General features: G+C 33.1%; 1 protein-coding gene across 3 annotated transcripts in view; it reads left to right on the top strand.

Moving 5' to 3' along the window:
• LOC108360751 (protein still life, isoform SIF type 1-like) overlaps positions 1 to 25,232 on the top strand; it is a 98,496-nt gene that overhangs the window by 51,881 nt on the left and 21,383 nt on the right. Inside the window, exons 6-9 of one of the 3 annotated variants that reach the window (XM_017613172.1) lie at positions 1,302 to 1,325; positions 12,158 to 12,329; positions 14,817 to 14,978; positions 21,150 to 21,448. In XM_017613172.1, coding sequence (XP_017468661.1) covers positions 1,302 to 1,325; positions 12,158 to 12,329; positions 14,817 to 14,978; positions 21,150 to 21,448 — 657 coding nt within the window. Of the gene's footprint in view, positions 1 to 1,301; positions 1,326 to 12,115; positions 12,330 to 14,816; positions 14,979 to 21,149; positions 21,449 to 25,232 lie in introns of all 3 variants that reach the window. The other 2 variants (XM_017613171.1, XM_017613170.1) reach the window with 2 other exon arrangements.

Below are 25,232 nucleotides of genomic sequence, written 5' to 3'. Positions count from 1 at the left end.
GCGTTTTTAGTTTTTCACTCTGACGTCAGTAGTGCAAAAATGATTTAAAAAATGCAGTGAAATGTGTTTAGAGAAGAAGTATGGGTATAAAATTAATGGGGAAATCCTGTAGCATTTAAACATATTCAAGTTTAAAGTGCAGAAGGGCTGGTAAATATTGAAAATGTTCTTTTAAAACTGTGTCCTTGAAATTTCGCAATATTGGTTTTTAAAATAATTATATGTTAAGGACTTATATAAACTCGATAATACCCTCGAATTGCATCCTTCTAACTTTATCAGCTTAAAAAGTTATCTATTCGTCCTTGTAAATCCAAAAAATTTTAATTTTTTTAAATTCTAAAGAAATTTCCTCTTTCATTTGGTACCCATATTTTTATTATACATTGCATTGAATTTTTTAAATAAGTTTTGAAATTAATCATATTTTTGAAATTACAAAGTCCTTTAAAATAAATCCTGACTTAATGTTACTTGCGAAAACGGCAATTAGACTACCAAAGACAAAAAAACATTATTTTCCGCTAAGAATGGTCTTATTGGATTTCAAGATGATCTTCGGCATGATTTATGTATATACTTTGGCCGTCGCCCAAACGAATACGTGTATAATTTTTTCTGTAGTGAAATCACTACCTGAAAAAAATATTAAACTAAATATTATTTCGCCGGACTTTACACTTCCTTATCCCCTTGTTGCAATTTTCTATAATCAGTCCCAGAAATGATGCTATTTGACCTACTAAGATTAGGCTAAGTGTAACGTATCCCAAAAAACAGGGTTCCTCGTCTTTCCAGCACGTTTTGTGGCGCTGTGAAAAGATCCTCGTGGATCTTATTTTCATCACAAGATGAAGATCTGGCGCGCTTTTCTGCAATTTTTCTAAATTGTGTTTTTTTTTTTTATTCAAATCTGAGTCTTTGAGCACAGGTTTTTGAAACTGCCAAACAATTTTGTTTGCGCCGATATCTCAAACATGAATGAACTGATTTATTTACTAAAAATAGTTTTTAGAACTTCATCTCCAGAGATGGCCTATTTGCCAGTTATCATTAACTGACTGATATGTTAATGTGTAAAACCCTATCGCCACTACTTTTAGTGCGAAAAAATCTATTTCAGCTGCTTCCACAGTATTTCAAAAACGTCATTTTAATATTTATAATAAAATCTTTAATTTTTGGCAGATTAATTATAGGCATTCGTATTAAAAGCCATTCATAACATGTATCTTATTTAGTCATGTAGAGCTTCGTCTTAATCGATTAATCACAATACCGTTTTTTTTTGACATTTTCAGGTGTCTTACATTGTAAAGAAATACGTTAGTATAACTCCATGTATCTTGTCTTTACCTAATTACCTATGGTTTTAAATTTATGTTTCCGAGTAATTGTGGATTTTTCAATCATTCCTAATTGTTTTCACCCGGCTAAGTGTTCCTTCACTAACAAATAACCCAAAAAAAAATAAAGGAACTGTGTCATTGCGGTTTAGTATCAATGAATCTGACTCATTCTTTGTGCTTAATTTTCTTGTACCACATTTTCATGTATCCTTTGTTGATTACCTAGATCTAGCATGTTTATTCTTACGTCTATTGATTTCACACACGTTTAGTTAATCACAAATAGCACTTTTCATCTTAACTTCTCAGCAGGTGGCCAAGTAGGGATTACATGCATCGCTTGGCGTGCAATAAATAGCTCGCATACGCCAAATTCAACACCGAGATAGTCCGAAAATTTCACAAAGGGGCAAAAAGAAAAATTTATTTTCTTTAAAACTTGTGAACTGAACTTAGTGAATATAAGCTTATAATATAATTGAAATATGAAATAAAGCGTGGTATTTCATTTGGCGGATACGAGCTATTGCGCGCCAAGAGACGATATATATAAATACATACATATGAGCAAATCTCAGAGTTATTTGTTTTAGTTTCACTTCCGTCTTTTGCCCGAAAAAGACCGCTAAAGCATTCTCCTTGCATAAATTTCAATCAATGGCGGTCCAGAATAGAAACAAGTACGTTAAAAATAAATCAATTATTTTAAAAATGTTAGCCTTAAAACGTTTATTTAGGCAAAATAACACCGAAATCACCCATTTTTTTCATTCCAACTCGAAAAAATCATAATTGTTTTTCTTTTTTTTTTTTAATAGCTTTGGGAAGTTTTCAAATAGAATGTTCATATTAGAAGCAATGGAATTTGGCATCAAATACAACATATTTGTGAACTGTGAAGAGTGTGCCACCAAATTAAAAGAAATGGCAGCGCTTCTAATATCTGCCGTAGTATTTTGTAATTTTTGAAATTAACCGATTTTTTTTAAATTTTAACAACTTAAGAGACTTCAAAACTGAAGATAATGCATTTTATAAGATAAATGTGCCACCATTTTCGTAAAAAAAAAAAAAACGTTTTTTGTCGAAAAATATAATAGCTCGTGAGATTAGCTTATATACGTAACACTGGAGTTGTAAATTTTAACTAGCAGATTTATCAGATGTTGTGTCTCCAATTCAATGTCACTTCATTGATTTGGTTAGGAGTAGGTAGGAGTTTTCAAGATAACAAATGGTTAAAGTAACAAGAAGTAAATTAAAAAAAAATTTTTTTGAGAAAATTCTTAAATGCCGAAAGTAAACTTAAGATCGTTCGTTCTTTTAATAAATATTCTTTCTTTTATGTGTGTACTATGCACTCAATCTTAAAATAATTAACAGGACATATCTACATATGTATTTTGTAGAGGTGACTTTGCATATTGATGTTTTGTACAAAGGTCTTCAACTTTCTCTTGGCAGCCGCTCTCTTCTGATTCACCTTACACTTTTTTCAATCACCACCCTCGCTGAAAATCTGTCTTTCGTTCCCTTTCCTAGAATTTTCTTAATAAAAGTTACTTCCTAAAAAATGTAACCTACATATCGTCGGTGACACTGCAAAACGTTCTATGTCATTTATTACCTCTGGTGCTTAATTGATTTGTTATCTGTATCTGATCTCTTCTGGCAATCGTTCGTCTTCATCAGCCTTTGTCATTCGTTTATTTGGGTGTAACGATGTTCAGATGCATTTCGGTGCCAGTAAGTGACCATCTGCGTGTCAAGAGTACTAATAGACATAGACCGTTTGGCAGTATCACCGACGACGATTTTTTCCTTAACTCGATTTGTATTATAGCTTAGTCCCTTTCACTCAATGTTTTGCAAAAACACTCATTTCATCATCTTCATAATTGCCAATTAGTAAAGTATTATTCCGTCATCTGTACGCGTTGTAAAATTAATTAGATATTATGAAAATCACTTTTTTATTATCTTTATGTTTAAGTCGATCGACAATATCATGTGTTTGTAAATGTATGTAAATAAAAGAATTTTGTTGAAAAAAAAACATAATATTTTTTTCAAAATCGAATAAACACTAAATTATTTATATTTATATTGTATTCTTTCATTCTTTTTCTCTTCTCCTTTCATCATTTTCGAAAAATTGTTAACCCTCATTTATGATCATCTTGGCATTTTCCGCTAAAAATCACTCAACATACTTTACCCAAATTCGTTTCACACATCTTCTCACTGACTCTTCCACTCACTCTATGTAATTTTCTATATATAAACTTATATCTATTTATGCTAATTAACCATTGAATTTTTAAAAAAAATTATATAAATTCGAATTCTTCTACTAAAATATATTTCTCACTTATTATAATTATAACTGAAACACAACTAAATAATCGATTGCATTTTACGGTAACGCGTCGGAATTTTTATCACTCAATTATTTCCAACTATTTGTACTTGAATTCTTTAACGAAATCGCATACGTCGTCACTGCAAAATGAAATGAAAAAGAAAAATGCAAAACGATTTAAAACAATCGCACGCATCCTGTACTATAACACCCTCTCCTATCCTATACATCCCATGCCCGATGACGATTCCTGAGATTCGGCTGTTGTTGCAAGCCAGTCGCTCGATTCCCTCAACGTGTGCTCTCTCACACACAATTACGAGTCCCGCAATAAATCCCTTCCGCTTTTTTGAATAAAAAAAACTCCACTGGCGGTTTTGTTAAATCTAAAAAAAGAAAATAAAACTAAACAACTAACTAATAAACAAAATAAACAGTTAACAATATAAATATAAACAATTAAAAATATTTCTTCAACCAGCTTATTATCAATAGAAAATTAATAATTCAATAACACCAAACAATGAAGTCAACACCAACACATCAAAACAGAAACCAAAAATATTCGATTACATACTTACATATATTTGTACAGTGTTGCCACAAAAAAATTACCAAATTCCTCAAAAACAAATGAAAAATCCTCAAAATCTGAACAAACTACTTAAAGTTTTCTTATTACAGATATGAGGATTGTGTACTGCATATTATTTACAAGTACTAAGTTAAAAATTAATTACATTCTGCAATTCAATTGGTACATTTGTTCTTGCGGTTCAAACAAAATATCAACGTAGTTTTTTATACCTTGGTTTGTATATAATATTGTTGCAACTATATCAGTGCTCAGTCTGGTCCTCAAGTCAGTCATACACATTTTTAAACTACTAAATGTACGTTCTACTGAAGCATTAGAAGAGGGCTATGTTAGCAATGCAGATATAATTTTTTTTGAATTGAAAAGTTGAAAATATAACGACGGAAAGAAGAAAATGATCGACAACATTTTGAATATTTAGCAGCGAATGCAGATGTGCTTAAGAGCGAAAAACACCGCATAAGCGGCTTGACAAACCAATCGAGATATCCCTTTCCTTGAAGCTATTTATATTGTGTATGGGGGTGTTTGAAGGTTTGACAAGCCGTTTGAGGGAAATGTGAACAAAAATCAATTTTTTTTTGATTTTCTGGCCGCCATGTTGACGTTTGATCGAACCGCTTACGTTGTGTATGATAAAATCGCCTCATTCGCAATGGAATTTTTCCGAATGAGGACGCCAGAGAGAAAAATTTTAAGAAAATCAAACCCCTGTACATTGTGAACGGGAAGAAAACTAAAATTCTTTGCTGAAACGAGTCATGTTTGCATGGTGTATGGCGAAATGGGAAAAGTAGGTTTGAAGAATGTTTGACAAGCCGCTTGTGTAGTGTATTTCGCTTTTCGCTTTATTAAACTTCGGAAAGCCTTTTGTTCAAAGATTTGCAGAGCGATTTAATAACTCTCTTGAGTAAAACATGGTTACATTTGTAATTTGGAAATATATCGAGAGGAATTTCCTCAAAAATTCCTCAAAATAAAAATGTTCAAAAAATATTCAAGCGCACCCGAAATTCCTCACGTTTTGAGGAATTACTCACAAAGTGGTAACACTGTATTTGTATATGTATGCGCGCAGAATACTGCGGTTTGTGAATAATCGTAATCGATTTTTGATTTTGCCAGAAATTTGCTATCAAAGCGAGTGAGCTTGATCGGCTTGAATTAGTTAAACGGAACATGGCATAAAATATATTTGAGCACACAATTAGAAATGGTCTCAAGCTGAAAGGCGTAGATTAAACTAGGTAACAGTTACTATGTACAACAAGCATAATACAAACATACATACATAGTTAATATGCTAGATTAGAAAGAAAGAAAGAAAAACAAGACACTCCTACAAATATGAAAGTGAAAATTTGATTGAGAATGTTCCGCACTCGTCAGGATCGAAAGCATAGTTAACACAAGATGAAATAAGTAAATACGAATATATTTTTGTAACAGAATTTTAGAATAAAAGTTACGCATACATAAATGCATATATTTTTAGATTACACACATTGAGGTATGACAGCAACAAATAATTATCGTAAGCTAGAAGCATACAAAAAGCCGTGAAACATACGGATAAGAGAGAATTGGTACCTAACGTAAATGATCATACATTTTTGAAAATAATGCTCCAAAAAAAAGGATGCTGCCCTATTTAGGGAAGGAATCTATAGAATATCAATTGGCACATACTAATATACTTAAGTAGATTGTTAAATGGAATGTGTAATATTTATGCAATTAACCGTCTTCGAATATGCTCATATAAACATATGCAAATATAGAACGAGAACTGGACATAATAAAGCACTTCTACTCGTATGTAGCTTATAATGTTGGGCAACATGTGCGCAGCCGGATAAAATGTATTCTACGCTATGATCTGATCGAGTTCTCTATAATCTTACTAAAGCTGAATTCATACTAATCAAAGCTCTCTCAATTCTTGCCTCGTATTTAGAATTATGTGAGTTGGACCGATTGGGAAAAGCAAAAAAAAAAGAAAATCTTTTCCAAAAAATCTAAATTGAAGTCGCTTTTTTGTACCGATTCACAATTTAGGAAAGTACGAATTTTTAGTACCCGTTACCAATTTTTAAATATTTAAAGAGCAAAAACGAATTTAACAAATATTCTTTTGGTTTATTCGTAATAAATCATTCAAAATCGGTAATTCGTAAAGAAAGTATTTGTTTCCTTGATTAAGAAGTTTCTTAAAATTTTCAGTGCCCATACATTTAATTAAGTGATATAATAAAATGGAAATATTATAATAGTGAAAAGTTAACTTGATGAGTTGCATGGTCTCTAGAGGGTCGTCATTATCTGGTAACCTTGGAAACACCAAGCGATCACCAATCATCAAGAGGACAAACGTAAAAATTGATAAATTGAATTATTCCTATAGCATATGTCAACAGCAGGAAGTATGTAAATACAAGTGAATTTCTTTTGCTACCTCACTAAATTATGCGCAAGTGTCCGAACTTCGTCTTTTGGCGGTTGTTTCCTGACTGTAACCGGTAACCGGTACTAAAAATTCGGATTTTGAAAAATAAGTAACCGGGACAAAAAAAGCGATTTCATTTTTGAAATAACCATAATAAAAAAATGGGCGTCATCACACCGCTTTTCTCAAAATTGGTAACCGTGCTTGTAGCATCGATGCGGTAATTGTTAATAGTTTTAAATCAATTAAAAATATTTCCTGTCAAATTGAGAAATATAACATTTTCTTAATATGATAAATATATTTTTTCTGATGAGCGTTTTTGTCCTACGTGAAAATTTTTCCAGGCATCCCTACAAACGGAACCAGATGGACGGTATTATTAAGCCTGGAAGTTCTACATACAAATGTTTGAAATTTGTATCAGCGGCATCAAAGTAATGACGTTAATATTTTTCCAAAATATTTTGGCGGAAGTCTTAAAATATAATAGATTTTGCAATTCCGGTCGGAAAAAATGAATTTTTTCGCCATTGTCTACTGTCGAAAAATCAAAAAAAAAAAAAAAAAATCAGGCATAGTAAGTGAAAAGTGAAAAAAGTGACGGTCAAAACCGAAATGTCAAGGCATGAATTAAGTTAAAGAGGTCGAAGACTGCCACCTTTGCCATCTCTACCAAACTGGTGTGATCAAGTGTTTGAGTCGCTTCGATTTAAGAAAGTGGTAAATTGATTTCTCCTATTTGTCATGGATACAGCTTTTGTAGTGAGAACTCGCTGACATTTGCCATCGGTTGTGCATCGATACAGCAGCATAGTGTTATCATGCGGATAAGAGCTGTATCTGCATAAGTTTTTACTTTGGTTGCCTTATTTCTATCGTTAGAGCATTGCTTTCAAAAGAACTTGGATATCGACGAAGATTTTACCATTTCCCCACCGAATTGTTATTTGCTAAGTAGAAGATATGTATGTATATGTGTTTTGGCGCTCACACATTTGCCAAATATTTGGCCGACCTTCTAGAAGAATAGTCCCTTCTTTTATAGCATACCGAGGGTTTATATTCAATTCCCTCCATCTGCAATTTTCACAAAAAACTACTTTGTGATGTTAGAACCAATCTGGAACATACCTGTTATCACTGATGTTAATTCTAACTTTGCAGTTTAATAGTAAATTCGACTGTCAAGTATTATAAAAGGTCAGCATTAAAATCACTGATGACAGTTAAGTGTTAGATGGATTTTTATATCCGTTTTTGTTGATGTTGCGCCGAACTGAGATCGAGCCTGAGCTCTGGTAATTATTTATTCTTACCTTTTAGCTCTTGGCCGCCAGTTACAATTTTAAAAGTTGTTTTTAGGCTTAATATGTATGAGGTTATAATAAGAAAATTCAACAAATAAATATGTATATAAATGTATAAAAAACAACTAGTAGGCACACCTGCAAGTGGTTGAGTTGTGACCTTGGAACATTTTTTGGAAATAATACACTTGGTTAAATCACTTTCGGCGGTTGATATATATATAATTTCTATTAGATACGAAGGCGATTTGAAAAGTCAGTGTCTTTTTGAATAAGATATATATTTTTCCGCAGAAAAACGTTTTATTTCTAAAACAGCCTCCTTCAAGCCCGATACATACGAACATTCGTTTCATTGATAACCTCCTTCTTCGATCCAAATTTCTTATCGCCGAGCTATTTCTTTGGGTTTTAAAGCAGGAAATAGTCACTGGGGACTAAATCTAGTAAATATGGTGTAGAGTTCGTGGAGTTCGTAGCCCAATTGATGGATTTTTTCTATGATCACTTCACACGGGTATTGTTTTGATGGAACAGCACTTTTTTTTGTCCAAATGTCAAAATTTCTCAACAATACTCGCCAGTGACAATTTTGCCTTTTTCAAGGTCATCGATGTGAATGACATCAAAAACAATGGCCATGACCTTAATGACTTTGGCTTTCTTTGATACACTTCCTGATTGTTCCTTGGTCTCTGGTGTGTTGTAGTGCATCCATGTTTCATATTGCGACTGAACATCGCCAAAGTCTCCTTCCATGGATTTTATCGATGATTTCTGGCCTTTCCTTGGTTTCGGTAATGGTTTTTTTTTCTATTTGTATTAAAATTCATGCCGTTGCCTGCTTTCAATGGCTGTCAAGTACAAACTGAATGCAATCGATGGCAGTTTACGGGAGCTGTATGGCATTTAAAGTTACTGGGCGGGAAATTCAAAAAGTCACTGACTTCTCATATTTTCCTCGTATTTTGCAAGAGCCATATGAGCGTGCCATTGAATCAACAGCAACTTCCTACCATATTCATGCTGAAAGGCTTCTGCTGAATAGGTTACATCTTCTGTTGTAAGTATTACTAACTTAACTTTGATTCCAAATAATTATTTCACCGTCTAACTCGAGGCAAATTGCAGTATGTAAAATTCTTTCCGGTTACATTTGCGACATTACCGTTGTTCTCCTTTTTTAAATGGCAATGATAAACTAACGTAACGCGAAAATATGAGTATATTTAAACTGGAAATCTAATATGCGTCTAAAGGTCTATAATAAATATGCTTTGTTGCTTCTTAAATGTTTCGCTTACTAAACTAGATAACTTGCAGTATCGGGTTTCTCTATATAAATCTTAAAAAAAATTTATAAAAACGAATTTTAACGACCTACGAAAATTGGGGTTTCAATCAAAAACAAGCGTTTCTCTGCAACGAGATATTATTTGAAATATTGAGTACTTTGAAACTACCAAATAGGTACATAGGTAAAAACTTGAAGTATTATAATGTATTAAATTTACGAGAACTATGTAGATAAGTTTATCACATTTCTTCTCTATAAATACTTGCTAACATACATCAGATCTAAGTATAAGTATTTAAAAACACAAATGCACATTTACGAATTTATTTTGAATTAGACATCAAATAGTTAGTGAAATAATGCTAGAGTATTCTACGAAGAGTGCGCTAGACTAATTCAGATATGTCAACAATAGAGTATTGGGCAGAAAGATAATAAAAAAAACAGTTAATTTTTTTTCCGATACCGGGTTATAAAATATAGTTTCACTTTCAAAAAATCGAAAAACATGCAGCAATCAATATACTCACGATACTGTAGGCCAAATATGGTAAAACTGCGTTTTAACTTTCTCTCTCTCTCTCTGACGCCAGGATTTTTTTAAAGGGACTTTGTAGTTTGGAAGATATGATTAACCCTTTCAGGGCTAAGCGAAACATATTTCTCCAAAATATTATTCCACTATTTATAAGATTTTAGTGGATTCTCTTGTTTTCAAAGAGTTTTTAAAAATTTTAGGTTTTTTTATCAATATTAGGAAAATATTAAAAAATAATAGTTATTTAAGAATCATTTTTGGAGAAACACAAATTTTATAAAAAAATATAATTAATAAACCGATTTTTACGAAAATAAAAAATGTTCGCAGTAAAAGTAATGTTTTCGAAAATATTACATATTTTTGTAAATAAACATCTCAAGAATAACATTTGTTTAGTATTAAAAGTAGGGTACTAAGTTTTTACGGATAATGCAGTTAAAAAATTTTTTTCCAGAATTGTAAAAATATACCCTTGTGCTGATTTCTTTGGGGAAAACAATGTTTGGGAATACTAAAAAAAAAAACAAAAGTGGCTTAAAAACCCAAGAAAAAAAAATTCACAAAAATTGTTGTAGAGATTAATGAAAATTTGTATGGTATAAAAAATTAAAAAAAATGTTTTTAGTTGAGATTAAAGAGATTTTTTAGGATCAAAATTATTTTACTTATACCTCGGCTAATCTCATGTTACAATTAAATCATGAATTACTTATTATAGGCTTATGGTCCTTAAAGGGTTAATTCCAAAAATTATTTAAAAAATTTAGTACAATGTAGAATAACAATATGTGTACCAATTGAAAGAGAAATTTTTCTATCATTAAAAATAAATAAATTTTTTGGTTCACAAGGACGATTAGGTATTGAATATGCCCTTTTATGTAATTAAATTTAAAAGACTAAATTTCATGAAGTGGTCTAGTGTATATTAGTCCCTTACATAATATTAAACAAATAAATAATAATTATTGCAAATTTTAGAAAATATTCAAGGATAAAATTTTAAAAGGACATATTCAATACCTAACGCCCTTAGGTATCAAAAAATTTAGTCAGCAATATTTCTACAGAACTTTATCTGTAATTAGATATCAATAGTGTTTTTCTACATAATCGTATTTTTCAATTTTAAAATTCCGTTTAAAAAATCCCTACGCCAGAGAGAAAAACGTTTACTTTATTTGGCCCATGGATTCGCGCATATATTGTTCTAACAGTTAAACTAAATTGTACATATTTTGTTCTAACACTTAAACTAAATTATATACATAGATTTAGATCCCTCTATTAAACAAACTCGCACACTAACTGTCATGTGGTAAATGAAAAATCACACGCACACATAAAATATAAGAACGTATTAATGCATATAAACACTGACAGTTTTATACTCAAAAACCAAAATATCAGGCGCTTCCATTACTCAAAGAAATGACTATGAAATCAAAGAAGATAACAAAAGCTAAATTAAAATAAATTCAATGCAAAGAAAAAATATTTATAAAATACAAAATACCAACGAAAGCAATAAATGTTATATATATATATTTTTTTTGTTAAGTGAGCGGCTTGTAGACCTACCTAACTTTCTCAATTTTAACTTTGTTTATTCCATTTTCCGTATTTGTCGCTCTTCCACGATCTTGTTGTACAAAACCTTTCTCTTGCACTGTATTTTTATACTCTTTCAATTGCAATGCAAAAGTGTCCAGATTGTGTTTTCGCCTTAACTCTCTCAATGATTTATTTTCCTCAAGAATATTTAAATTGCATATATTTACTTTTAATATACATAAATGTTGTAATTGAAATAAGCACAAGGAATTTCAGCTAAAAGATCAAACGCTGCGCATTTCAAATTTTGGAAAATAAACGAAGAGCGCACACTTTCTACACAACAAACAAACAAAATCCATTTCCAAAGATATTTAAATAACTTAAACGCTCTCGAAATTTAAATTAAAAAAAAACGGTTTTTCAAAGCAAATCGCAAAATCCAAACTGGAGAAACAATGCGCTGGCAGTTGTGCAAAATGAAATCTGAAATATCCAAGTAGTACCTTAGAAAACATTAATAAGAAAAAATAAAATAAAAATTTAAAACTTATAAACATAAAACTAAAATTCAAAAAGAAAAAAGTTTAAATGATAAAAAATAAACAAACCGCACACACAGAACCTTGTAAATCCCAACCAACTAACCTAATGATAGTGCGACGTTTTACAGTCGCCTTCTTTCAAATTTTCACGAAAGGCCTCGTCGAGTTACTCGCTGAAATTGGATCCGCCCGGCAAGGGAAAAATCAAGGCCAAGCGAAAGCCGTTGAGCACACCGGCATCGCCGTCGCGCGTACGGAGCGAACCGCAATGCACCTGCATGTCGGCCGAACAGTATGCCCGTCTCCGGACCGATCCCAGAGTACGAGGTGAGGATCAACAACAACTAAGTACTACCACCTTTTGCTACTACTTACTAATACTACTACAACAAACTGTTACTCTAAACTTTTAAAGTTGAACTATGTAATGTTGAAATGACTATTCTCTAATAGAATACTTTACCAGTACCGTTGATTGCATGCGACCACAAAGTAGGACATACTTAGACATATACTTGCATACATATTTACATATACAAAACTTCATACACGTCCCCAAACTGAAAACTTATAAAATGACCACATAACTTAAAATTTGTTGAAATTTCTGCAATGTCTTAGCTGTCAACATACAATTTTCAGGCGTTCATATTTTTAGGTTATATTTATGTGGCTGATTCGGGATATTCACTTCGTTTTTTTTTTTTTGTTTTAGATAGGCTCTTGTTTATGAAGTTTGCAAAGCTATCGGTTGCTAAGTTTTGAAAAGATTTATTTTCTTTATTTATATCGTGGCGACAAAGAATACACCCCCGCTGCTTTCCTGGACATCGACGGTGCTTTCAACAATGTATCTGCTGCAGCGATTATCTCATCTCGTTTATCGAACTAATGCTAATTGGACAAGGAATAGGCGCAGAATTAGGCGAATGAGTAATTAAAAGGTTCCTGCTCAGTGGTACGCCCCTGGAGGGAGTTATATCGCAGCTCATGTGGAACATAGCAGTAGATAGTCTTCTTCGATAACTTAAAGATATTGGCGGTCGAATAATTGCATACGCCAAAGGGAATTCTTTACGATTTCTATAGGATTGTTTTCAAAGGCTAATCCTGTTTTCGTTTTCTGGACATAACAACACTGGGAGTTCCGAAGTTGATCTTCTGAAACGTTCCTCGTTTGTTACTTAAGCTACTCGAAGTTACCACGAGCGAAACGTTCATATGCGTTCCGCGAACAAATTGATTAGTAAGAAGAGAACACATGAGAGTGAAAAACACGCCAGGAAAAATGGCAGATGCTAACAGCTTCGTTGGACACAAAGTTAATTTAACAAATTTCTTAAAACATCTCAATGCTGAGCAAGCATAACTGAGCCATAACAAAAAATTTTCACGAAAAATTTCTCCGGACAAATCGCACAAAAAAGAACCTAATTTTGGGTAATAGATTATGGATCTGTACAACATTTTTCTAGATCATCTCATTTTCGCAAGATATTTCCATTTTAAGTTTGCATTGCCAATGAAAAAAAAAACTTAAACTTTAACATGGAAAATGTTACTCATACGCCATTGTAGAAGTATGTACGAGTAGGGACAAGTACGCTATGGCGTATGAGTAACATTATTTCCTGCTCCTATTTCATATAAAAAATTATTGCACATTTTCATTTGTCCTTTCGCAACTTGTTTCTTTATTCAGGATTCAATACAAAATGTTAGTTTTTAAATTTTTTCTTTGTTAACGTTTGAATTTTTTTTTTTTATAGAAATGAAAGTATCTTGGGAAAATAACCTGATCTGGACATGTTTTGGCGTTTTTGTCTAATTTCAGATTGAGATTTTCCCTACATTGTAATCTGTGTTGGCAGACATATTTTTGTCTAAATTTACCCAAAACTTTTTCACGAATATTTGTGTAAAGAGCTTAGTTTGCGAGTTTCTTGCTTAGCGCGCACAGTTGGAACTTACCTCGCTTGGAGCTAAACCCAATATTAAATCATAGTGCAGTTTTTTTTTTTAAGTAAAATCAATATTTTGAAAGAAAGAGATGGAACAGCTAGAAGTAATGTTGCATTACACATTGGAATAGCTTTTTGGATTAGGCAAGTTACATATCCATACATATATATTAGGCTTATACACATAATCAAATTTAATTCCAAATTATTAGCGATTTCAATTGAATAACTGGTCATGAACGGAAGCACTTACTGCAAGAAAATTGCAAGGACTTTTTCATGCTTTGTAGAGAGACTTGTACATGCATATTTAAAGAAATTACAACAGGACGTGCAACAAACACATACATATGTACGCACTCTTACACATTTCCATTTTATCAATTGTTCTTGTGGCTGACAACTCATTTACATATACATGCCTCTATGTAAGAACAATTTTATACTTGCATACACACAAACATACATGCATAGATATGTATGTAATACATTTATACAAAGATTAAAACTACCTACATTAGTCTGCCCACATAACACTATTATCTCCTATCTTTTATTTATTTTTCTACTTTCATTCCACTGATTCCACCAAACCAATATCCGTCTAAAATCCAATAAAATCTCGGTTACATTTACACATACATACATACCCTACTCATCACCCACGACGGACTCCCCATTACTACATTACCCATTTCACTACTACGATCACAACAAAAAACGCCAAACGCCTTCTTTTCATTCCTTCACTTTCGCTACATACAAGCACACATACATACATATATACATACATACTTACATACGAACATACTTCGCCATCGCAATCTCATCACACCTCATTCACATTTTGCAGGTTCATCCACTTTGCCACGCTCAGTAGGCTCTCGCATAACCGATGTCGATGTTGGTGGACAACAGAAGGTGATGGCAAATGCCACCAGCAGCACTTCATTGTACGATAATGTTGCCAGCAGTGGTGTAGGAGCTCAATCCATGAATACACTTGGCGGACAAGGTAAGTGCAGCATAACGCAAAACTATGACTATTTAATACTAGGTTTACACATAAGTTAATTCCCTATTCTATAATTAAAAAAAAGAGATTAGCCATACGAAATTAATTCCTTCTAAATCTGCAATTATAAAAAAATTCAGATCAAACCGATAACTTTTCGGTGCCCAACCTAGTTTTATCGATTATTTTTGTGAAGAAGAGGAGAAATGTCAAATGTAAAAGTAATCAAAAATGGTCTTATGCAAGGAAAAGAGGTTTTTAATGGTTTTTTTTATTGATAAAATATTAAGATAAAATATATTTAATATAGCAGAAAAACGTAATCACAGTGGCACAGAGAAGAAACTTAACTTTTCCTTGAGCTGTGGAATAACAAGCACAGCTAATAATCTGAGATTTTCCTGTGTAAACGGGTGGATTAACAAACGAGATTAACGAAATTAAGATTATCTGTATATGTAAACGCACTTTAAGGTCGGTGTTATGCAGACAAACTTTTTTTTGGCATCTGCTCAGTTTTCTCTGAGCTTATTATGTCGACTTTGGCAAAGGGTTGCATGTTGATTTTGATTTTTATGCCCATTGTCAACGCGAAATGAAAAAAATTTCAGATTTATGTATCCGGCAAAAATTTATATTTTTTATTATGTTTCATAGGCAAATAACTGTGCCCTAAACTTTGAAGCTCCCTTGTCTTCTGATTTCCAAAAAATTTTTTGTGTATAATAACCTTAAATTTTGTTCATATGGCAACACTAATTTTACAGCAGTTTGTCCCAAAAGAATTTAGTGTGCTGTGAGAGTCACCGAATTCTCGCTCTGCGAGTTGTCTGCAACAACAATAGCATGCAGTTTATCAAACAAAATTTCTGCATACAACCGACCTAAATCATGCAATTTTTAAATACACACACATATACATATGTATGTGCATGAACGCAATAAGTGGAATACACTAAACAAAATTATATTTATTAGTTAATTAGCTAAAGCAAAATTTTGTACACGCGACCTATTTGCCCAATTCTAAATATCTCACTGAATTTTTCGCTTGCAGAATAAGTACATATCGTGGCCTGGATAAAAGATTTTCGTATGTTACTTTCGGCAGGTTTTGGAAAATCCCGATTGAAGTTTGGAATGAAGTTTCTCAAAAACGCGATTCTCCAAAGTCTCGGAGAAAGTGACTAGTTCACGAACTTCTTAAATTACTTATTTAATTTTATTGCTTACCGTTAATTATTTTTGAGTTTACGAACGATTTTCTGCAGTAAAATTTTGTCGTATGTTACATTTGTCAACAATTTCGCAGCCACTTTTAAGACATACGAAAAAATGTGATACAAATTTGTACAAAATTAGCGATGCTTTTTACTCAATCTCTATCGGAAACTGAAGGAGATATCCAAAAATTAAATTTTTCTTCATTACCGATAAAAAATTGTAAATATCTCGGAAACTACACTTATGGGTAAAAAATATTAAAATCAAATTTGATCTTACTAAAAACGTCAATGAAAGTACTGTATAGTAGAAAATATACAACTAAAATACGCCCTTATTAAAGTGAAGCATTTTGCACTTCCCGGATGGCGTTTTGCGCTTCACTTTTTATCTTTAAATACGCACATTTTTAAACGATAATAAAAGAAAATCAGTTTTTGCTATGCGTTATTTCCGTCAGTGTAAAGGAAACATATAAAAACTTATACCACCAATCCAAAGGCTTTTTTTTAAATATAAATATATAACTAAACTATAATTAATAATAATATAATAGATTGGCGCTTACACATATGTTAGTGTTTGGCCGAGCTTCTCCTCCGATTTGTGCTGTGCGCCTTGATGTTGTCACACAAAGCGGAGGGACCTACAGTTTTACGCCGACTCCGAACGGCGATTGTATTTTTATGAGAAGCTTTTTTTTCTATAATTAAGTATTACAAAAATGGTTCTTACGACAGTCTTTTATCCAGGCGATGATATGTACATATATTGTTCAGTCAGAAAAGGTCCGCCTATTTTAAAAAAGGGGATGGAGTAATTTTTAGCGAATTGGAATCTTCCACATTCGGAGTCGGCTGTTGAGGCAGGCAGTGTCAATTATCTTTCTATGATAAAACGGGATAATTGCACTCACCGCACGAATACAAAATAAGTGATAATTCCTAACATGGGCGTGCCCAAGTTTGTAAGTTTCTTCTATGCATTTCATAGTCAATTCCCAATTCAAAAAGTTTATGAAATAATGGCTGCATTTCTTTATTCATTCTGAATGTTTGGAATACACTTTTTTGTTTATTTATTCTTTAGAACGTTCCTAATGATATGTTGACGTATATTTCAAACGCATTCTGTTTATTCCGGCTGTGAAATGGGATTATCCGGAATGTATAAAGAAACGCAGCCAATAATAATTTAAAACTTTAGGGGCCTTCACATGCATTTTGGTAGTTTTGGTAAACTGCTGGTGGTTACTCGATAATTTTATCAACTCTGAACGCTCTATTTAGCTTACTTTTGTTAGTCTGATAACTTATGTTTATAAACAGCTGAATATTGCAATTTTCCTATACAAAAAAAAAAATTTAAATAATATTTATTAAATCCATTTTACTCCAAAAAAAGGTAAAATATTTATTATCTTTTAATATTTTCTACTTATTTTGTACTTGAATTTGGGTTTTGGTATGCTTAGCGTTCACAGAGAGAGAAAACAAAAATGAAATCATCACTAAAACAATTTGGTCGAGTTCAACAAAGCACGCCAGTCGTTTCTCTTCTGTGCCAACTGACGCCAATGGGAAATGCCAAGTGAAGACGAGGCCGTCTCCACTTGGTCTTTCCATCGCAGTGGGGACCTCCCTCTTCCTCAGCTACCACCAGCGGGTTCCGAGTTGAAAACTTTCAGAGCTAGAGCGTCGGTGTCCATTCGAATAACATGGCCAAGCTAGCGGACCGCTGTCGATTGGCCACAGAAAAATATGGTTATTTATAAACCTAATCCGCTATATAACTAAAAGGCATGAAATTTGGAGTAGTGCAGAGAGCCATCGATATGAGAAACTCTGTAACACCCTGTAACCGCTGGTAACAGAAGAGGATGAAAGGGCCAGGATGGAAAGGGCTTAGCAGCAATTAGCACAGAACGGAAACGAGTAGCGTAATTTAAAGCATTCGATCTCATAGAGAAATACATATATTCAAAAAAGATTAACTAATTTGCAAGTTGCTGCAATTTTCTAATGATTTCCCCTAGTTTGGAGCGTGTTTGTATACATGAGCATTAAAACGTGATAATTTGTGACAATTCTTACAAATTATTTGCTGCATGAACAGGCATAATATCAGATTTACATATATTGCAGTGCTCATGAACTAGCGCTATTTTTGCAAGCGCAACTAGTAATAGTCAAATATTTGAACGCCTTTATATTTTCAAGGAATAATAACACAGTGCTACAAAAGCCAAAAACGGAATACCCCAGAAATGCAACATAGTGCACGTTATAGGAGGGTTCGAATACAAAACACTAATAGGTTTCTTATAGTTAGTCCGTGAAGCCTACAATTTATTTTATTAAATAACGGTATTTTACTACTTGATATAGTAGTCTTTATTGTAGGATTACTCGATGAAAACTCCCAACAATTCAAGTCGAACAATCGATTTACATATATGTATGTACCATTTTAAAGATTTATACATAAATATTCATTAAAAACCAAGACCAATCTTTTAAGAAATATTAAGCTAGTTCTGAATTCGACTGAATAGTATTTACAAATCTTTTTGTATGTACATATGTACTTAAATCTCACTGCCAGTTATCGAACAAGTACGGTTTTAAGAAAGAGTTTTTCTTTTTACATGCTTAATATGTACATATATGTTCCGAATTCGAATCAAATCGCACTGTAAATACAGTCTTTTGAGATATCTCGACTTCAGTGATACTTATGGTGATAATTTCAAGAGAAAAGTATTTGTATTTATTTATGTGGATGAAACATTTTCTTAATTTGGATCAAATCGGACTGTAAATACGGGTTTTAAGAAGATCTCGAATCCAGCGCCACCTATCGGGCCAATTTTGAAATAAAATATTTCTTTTCATGTGACTAATAAATGTTCATATCAGCCATTTGGAGATCACCACAGCTGTTTGTACGTCTCCTTCTTTTTAGATTTTATATATTTTTTTTTAGTTCTCATTTACAAAAATTCAAACCTGAATAACGTTATTTACAAGTAATTTTTAGCAAAAAAAACCGACTTGAAGTCTTATATAAAAAAAAAATATATATATATATATCTCATGATCCACTGATCGTATCTTAACCAGATTAGTATGGGACCACCTCTGAGACACTACCTTTCCGATGCAAAAAGAAATCGGTTGACGTGGTCCCAAGTTACAAAAGTAACATACATAAAAAAAAAATCCGACGAACTGATAACCTCCTCCTTTTTTGGAAGTCGGTTAAAAAATGAGAAAACTTTATGTTTGGAAACCGCCAACTTGGTATAAAAAAAATAAATCTTAAAAAATTGTTTGGGCTGAACATATAGCAGGCAGCCCAACTATCCCCTATTTATAAATATAATTATTGTTATTAATTCTTAATTGGATCATAAATTCATTTTAAATATGTTCGATCAAAAACAATAAATCAGCAATTTTGCTTAACAAATATATTGTGTTACTAAACTAAAAAAAATTATAGTTTAAGAAACTAAAACCTCCCTATTATAATTGCCATTCGTACTGTCATAAGGTATGTAACTTGAGAATAGAAATCGCTGCATCTTTTAGGCGCATCAATATTACATAGTTACATCCCAAGCTAATAAAAGGAAGGTAATAATAATAATAATAATGGCAGTTGATTTGAAAGATGTCAACTGAAAAAGTTTGAATATAATATAGAACTCGAGATCAGTGAGCCTCAAAACCTAGCACGTTTACTTCTTGTGAAGTTCTGCTTAGTTTTAGAGAAATTGACAGCCCATTCCTATTCGACAGCTGTCAAATCTCAAGGTTTTAATTTCACGTAAAATTCGTGACTAGCGTGTTTAAAACCCTTACCAGTAACATTTAAAAAACATTTTCTTATTTTCGGAAAAACTAACAGTCAATTTGACAGCTGTCAACTCTCAAAGCTTTAATTTGACATAAAATTCGTGATCAGCATGTTTAAAAACCTTATCAGTAAAACTTTTAAAAAGATTATCTGATTTTTATACAAATTGGCAGTCCGTTTGACAGCTGCTGATTGCCAAACTTTTAATTTGACATAAAATTCGCGACTATCGTGCCTAAAAACCTAATTAGTGGTATTTTCAAAAAGATTTTCTTATTTTGACAGCTGCCAACTGTCAAACTAAAAATTGTATGGCATATTCAGATTTAGCATAACAAAAATACTACAATGATGCATTTTTATTATAATCGTAACACCCCTTCTAATTTTTCGCGTAAAACATAGCTTCTCCGACCACTGTGTACCGCTTACATTTTATTCAGTAGAAAGGCTAGGGATAAATTTTTCAGTGTACATACATCCATACTCCACATGTTCTTTAAAAGTGCATCAAATTAAAATTTCTTGTTTACCAAAAAACGCAAAATACAATTTCTGAGCTGAGTTAATCAAATGAGGCAGGAAGGCTTTACTGTGGCTTGTGACAAAATGAGAAATTTTGAGTTAATACATTTTAGAAAAATTGTTGCGATAGTACCCAAATAGTATACATGAATGTATGTAGTTTTAATGTAGTATGAATGTATGTATATGCACTTTATTTGTAAGTTTTATAGCTTTGCAGTCTTGTAGAGCTTGAAATGAATGTGCGCTGAAAGCTTTTTGTGGAATCAATAAGAAAGCCCTTAAAATACTGATACTTCTTTACGGTGCTCTCGTTTAGCGCATGCGCTCTTAATTGAGAGGGCAATTCAGCTTAAAAGCTATGCATTTCCATTAGGTTTCGAGCTTAACTAAGTAATTTAAGAAGCTTTTTTTGAAATTATGGGAAAATAAAAAACTTGAATAAATGATAAACGGATGAAATATAACACCTGTAAATATGTACATACATAAAATGCATACAATTTTCAACCATTTTTCCTTTGGTATATTTTTTCTTTTTCCATAAAACTGCGTTAATAGACACATTGGGTCGCCAAGTAAAATCACAACAAGATGCGAATATCGCCGCCTCGAATGCAGGTGTGAACACGGGCACTCCTAGCGTTATGGTTTCCGGAGTTGCTACTGGCACAAATGATTTATGCACACAAAATCATGTTGGCTCGCAAGTGGGTCCAGACGATGGACTTGTTGGCGGTCAGCAAGACATGGATGTGTCGAAGAATGAAGGCACTCAAGTTGGTGGGCCATTGCACCAGAATGTTGGCACCTCCACGAAGTCTACCGGCACACGCACTAAGGATTATATGGATGAAATGGTGAGTATATAACTGGTAGTTGAACTGAAAGGGCCTAAATTGATACCCAAGTAAAAATGTAAAAAATTATACTCATAATTAGATAGCCACTATTTTTTTATAATTAGAAGTGGGGGGAAAGTGGGGGAAAAAATGTCTTAAGTGCCGTTTTCTCATGTAGATTTTATGGTTTATCTGCCCTTCAAACATATTTTTTAGAACAAGATTTGTGTTTTAATGCCAGATAAATTTTAAGACATATTTGCATGAGAAAACAGCTCTAAGACCTTTATTGTAATTAATTGAAGCGTACACTCGCTCCATTATATCTGCGTACACCCTTGTTTTTATTTAATATTCACAATGTTTTGCAAGCTATAACTTTTTTATTATTTTTGTACAAAAATATGGCTCATACTACAAACAAAACTATATAAATCAAAGTTTCAAACATTATACAGTATTAAGGAAAATTTAACGAATTCTCATCAAAATTTTAAACTTTTACTCAGAGTTCTGAGTACTCAGATTTAAAAACAAAAATGTCTGGTATGCAGTTTTATAGCCCATTCAATTTTAGTATAACGATGTACAAATTTGAAGTTGCAAAAAAAAAAACGCGTTGATTTTTAATAATTTTTTGTCTGACCACTAGGTATTTTTCTCCAAACAAGGTATGAGCGATTTTTTTATATGGAAGAAAATATGTGGAGCTGTCAGCAAAAAAAAAACATTAAAAAGCAACGCGATTTCTTAGGTACTTCAAATTTGTACATTGTTATACTAAAATTGAATGGGCTATAAAACTGCATACCAGATTTTTTGTTTTTAAATCTGAGTAAAAAGTTTATACTTTAGACGAAAATTCGTTAAATTTTCCTTAATTTTGTATACAGTTTGAAACATTGACCATATGTTATTATACAAAAATAGCAACAAACAAATTATAGCTTGAAAAACATTGTGAGTATTTAAAAAAAAAAACAAGGGTGTAAGCAGATATAATGGAGCGAGCGTATATCGATGGCTGAGTGGAAGATCGACCTATCTCGGCAGCCAGTTCGAAAACGCTCTATTTCAAAAAACTTTTCAAGAACGCCCTATTTCAGAAGTTGTTTCAAAAACGCCCTATCTCAGCTGCCGATTTAAAAACGCCCTATATCAGCATATTTTCAATACATTTTGAAGTGAGATATGGCGCTTTTGAACCGAATTTTGAGATAGGGTGTTTTGCAATTAAAATCTGAAATAGGGCCTTCTTGAAAAGTTTTTTGAGATAGAGCGTTTTGGAACTGGCTGCCGAGATAGGTCGATCTTCCACTCAGCCATCGATATGTAGTATGTAGCTCATAGACAATCAAGGTGCATACTTCCAAAACTATTATTGTGGTCGCCATTCAAAGAAGGAGGTTATTATACTTTTTCGTTGGAAGTTTATTTAATGTGCCGCGTCTCAAACTCAACTTATGATCAGAACCAGATCTAGTTTTGTTGAGCACATGTATATATTTCGAGTCGATTGTGTGAGTCTGGTCTCAGTGCTGGAATTAAACCAGCATTCAGCCTCAGGGCAGTCAACACTAAAAAATCTCTTCAACAAAGGTAATGGTGGCATACTATCCTGTGGCATTGAAAATACAAAAGTGCTTAGATCTCGGCCGCCAGCAATTTTCGCCTTGCTCCGCTCTTCGCAATCTTGTCGTCTTTCATTCTTGGGAAAAAACGTTACTGACTCCATTTGGTCTTTAAACCGAATAGTTCGAAGTGGCCCTACCAGAGCTTTTTCTCTTTGTGGGGAGACCGGAAGCTTCGCTTATTCCGAAAAATTATTCTATAGTATATATATAGTAGTATTCTAAATTCCTACTTCCATAAGGCGGCAATGCCTTTGCTAAAGTAAATAAATTCGCCGGGGAAGTGGTAAAGACCACCGAGTGAAGTGTATGTTGCTGGCGAGGCATTATTACGTGCTCCTATTTCATACGGGGTACACATGCACACATATACATACATACATATATATATGACCTTCTTTCTCCTTTAATGTTTGTGTCAGTAAAGTGTGAGGAGAATAAGGAATCGTATTACGTTCTACTTCCCCCTTCATGCTGGCTCTTGAAGCCACCTCTCATCTAGCTCTAAAATGAGCCAAGCCGGCTCCTAAGTGCAAACGGTTCTTGGGAGCCACTTTGTCAATCTCTGGCGTAGTATTTATATATGTATAATCGTTCTACGGAGCAGGCCTCTACTTTTCCCGATATCAGTTATACATATGCCTTAGATTGAGTGGTCTGATGTGTTACTACGTAACTTTAAAAACTACGGTTGTGAACGTAATTTTCCATGCCAAGAATAATGATTTTTCATAGAGGCTTTGAACTATGCATTTCTTACCGGTAAACGTATACCACTTTGCTCTCTCTAAAAACAAATTTACTTCAGACAAGTTTTTAACCAAATTAGACTAGGATTTACGGAAGCGACGTGACCAGCGTTGCCGCTTTGGTAATTTTTAACCAAAAATTGGTAATTTTTTTTCTTTATTTATCAAGTTTGGTAATTTGGTAATTTATTTTTCAATTTGTTAACTTTTTCGATTCGGTCTTACATGGTTCTGATTCCACATTAGTAAGTGGCCTGTAAGCGTTTCCTTTTATAGAAATACCAGGTAATTCTGAAAGTTTCGCAAGGTGAAAGTGGCTATTGCTAAGTATATCCACCGCGTCCTTTCCTGGAAGGTTTTGGGTGGTCCTACCTTTCCCTGTCAGTTCGTCAGCTTTGCCATTACCATCAATTTTCCGGTGTACCCGGCAACCATATATATGCGTAGAATTCGACGTAAATATGTACGTTCTCGTTCAAAAAGCTACGGCATTCAGCGGGGAACTTCACTTTGTCTATATGGGAGTCGAAAGCTTTCCTTCTGGCGTTGAATTTTTGATATATTTTCTTGTCACTTGTTTACATAGAGTGGGCCAAAAAATTATAGCCCCACCATTTTTTGACAAGTTTTAACATATTAAAAAATTTACCAAACTTATTTTATGTGCAAAACTGTACAAATATACATGTCGAGCCCTAACTGCCAAAATAACGTTGGCATGTTTGTGCAGGTCTTCACATAAAATAAGTTTGGTAATTTTTTGTTGAATTTGGTAACTTTTTTCGGTGATTTTGGTAAAAAATAAAAATATTTTGTGGCAACACTGGACGTGACGCTCTCTGCATAACTTTAAATATGTTGTCTGAGTGAGCATTTGTTCAGGTGGGCTTGTCGGCCGACAGACTGGTCCTCAGACAAATGTTTGGCGTCACGCAAGGCAATCGACTCCCCAAATGCAACAGATTAGAGCTGTGTGTGTGGCCATACGTGAGAGTTTAAAGGCTTCGCCCACATATACTGCGTGTTTATGCCAAGCACGCATACACTTAAATGTCTTTATGGAAAATATATTTATTTTTTTACATACATATACGTATGCATTTGTATTTATGTACGTATGTATCAGCCACACGCTCAAGTATTTAATGTCGACGTACCCCTACCTTCACCGATTTTGCGTAATTTTGTTGTGGCGACTTCTGATTTTCCACGCCAGCTCCTCTGTATATGCGGTCGATCAGCAGCAACTCAATCATTTAATTTACAACACCACAGTAATAACATTATACCCTGCTGTGTGCTTGAAAATACAAATGTACATATATACCTAATTATGTGTTCTAATGCATCCTAGTGGGAAAATTTAATGTTTGGTAGTTTACAAAGTAATGTATCGCCCTTATAGCCGATAAGTTAGTTAGT

This window comes from Rhagoletis zephyria, unplaced genomic scaffold (assembly GCF_001687245.7).
Source record: "Rhagoletis zephyria isolate East Lansing unplaced genomic scaffold, Rhagoletis_zephyria_1.1 Rzeph_scaffold_00622, whole genome shotgun sequence".
NCBI classification, from domain to species: domain Eukaryota; kingdom Metazoa; phylum Arthropoda; class Insecta; order Diptera; family Tephritidae; genus Rhagoletis; species Rhagoletis zephyria.
Note: the sequence above shows the minus strand (reverse complement) of the source record. Positions and strands in the feature narration are given on the sequence as shown.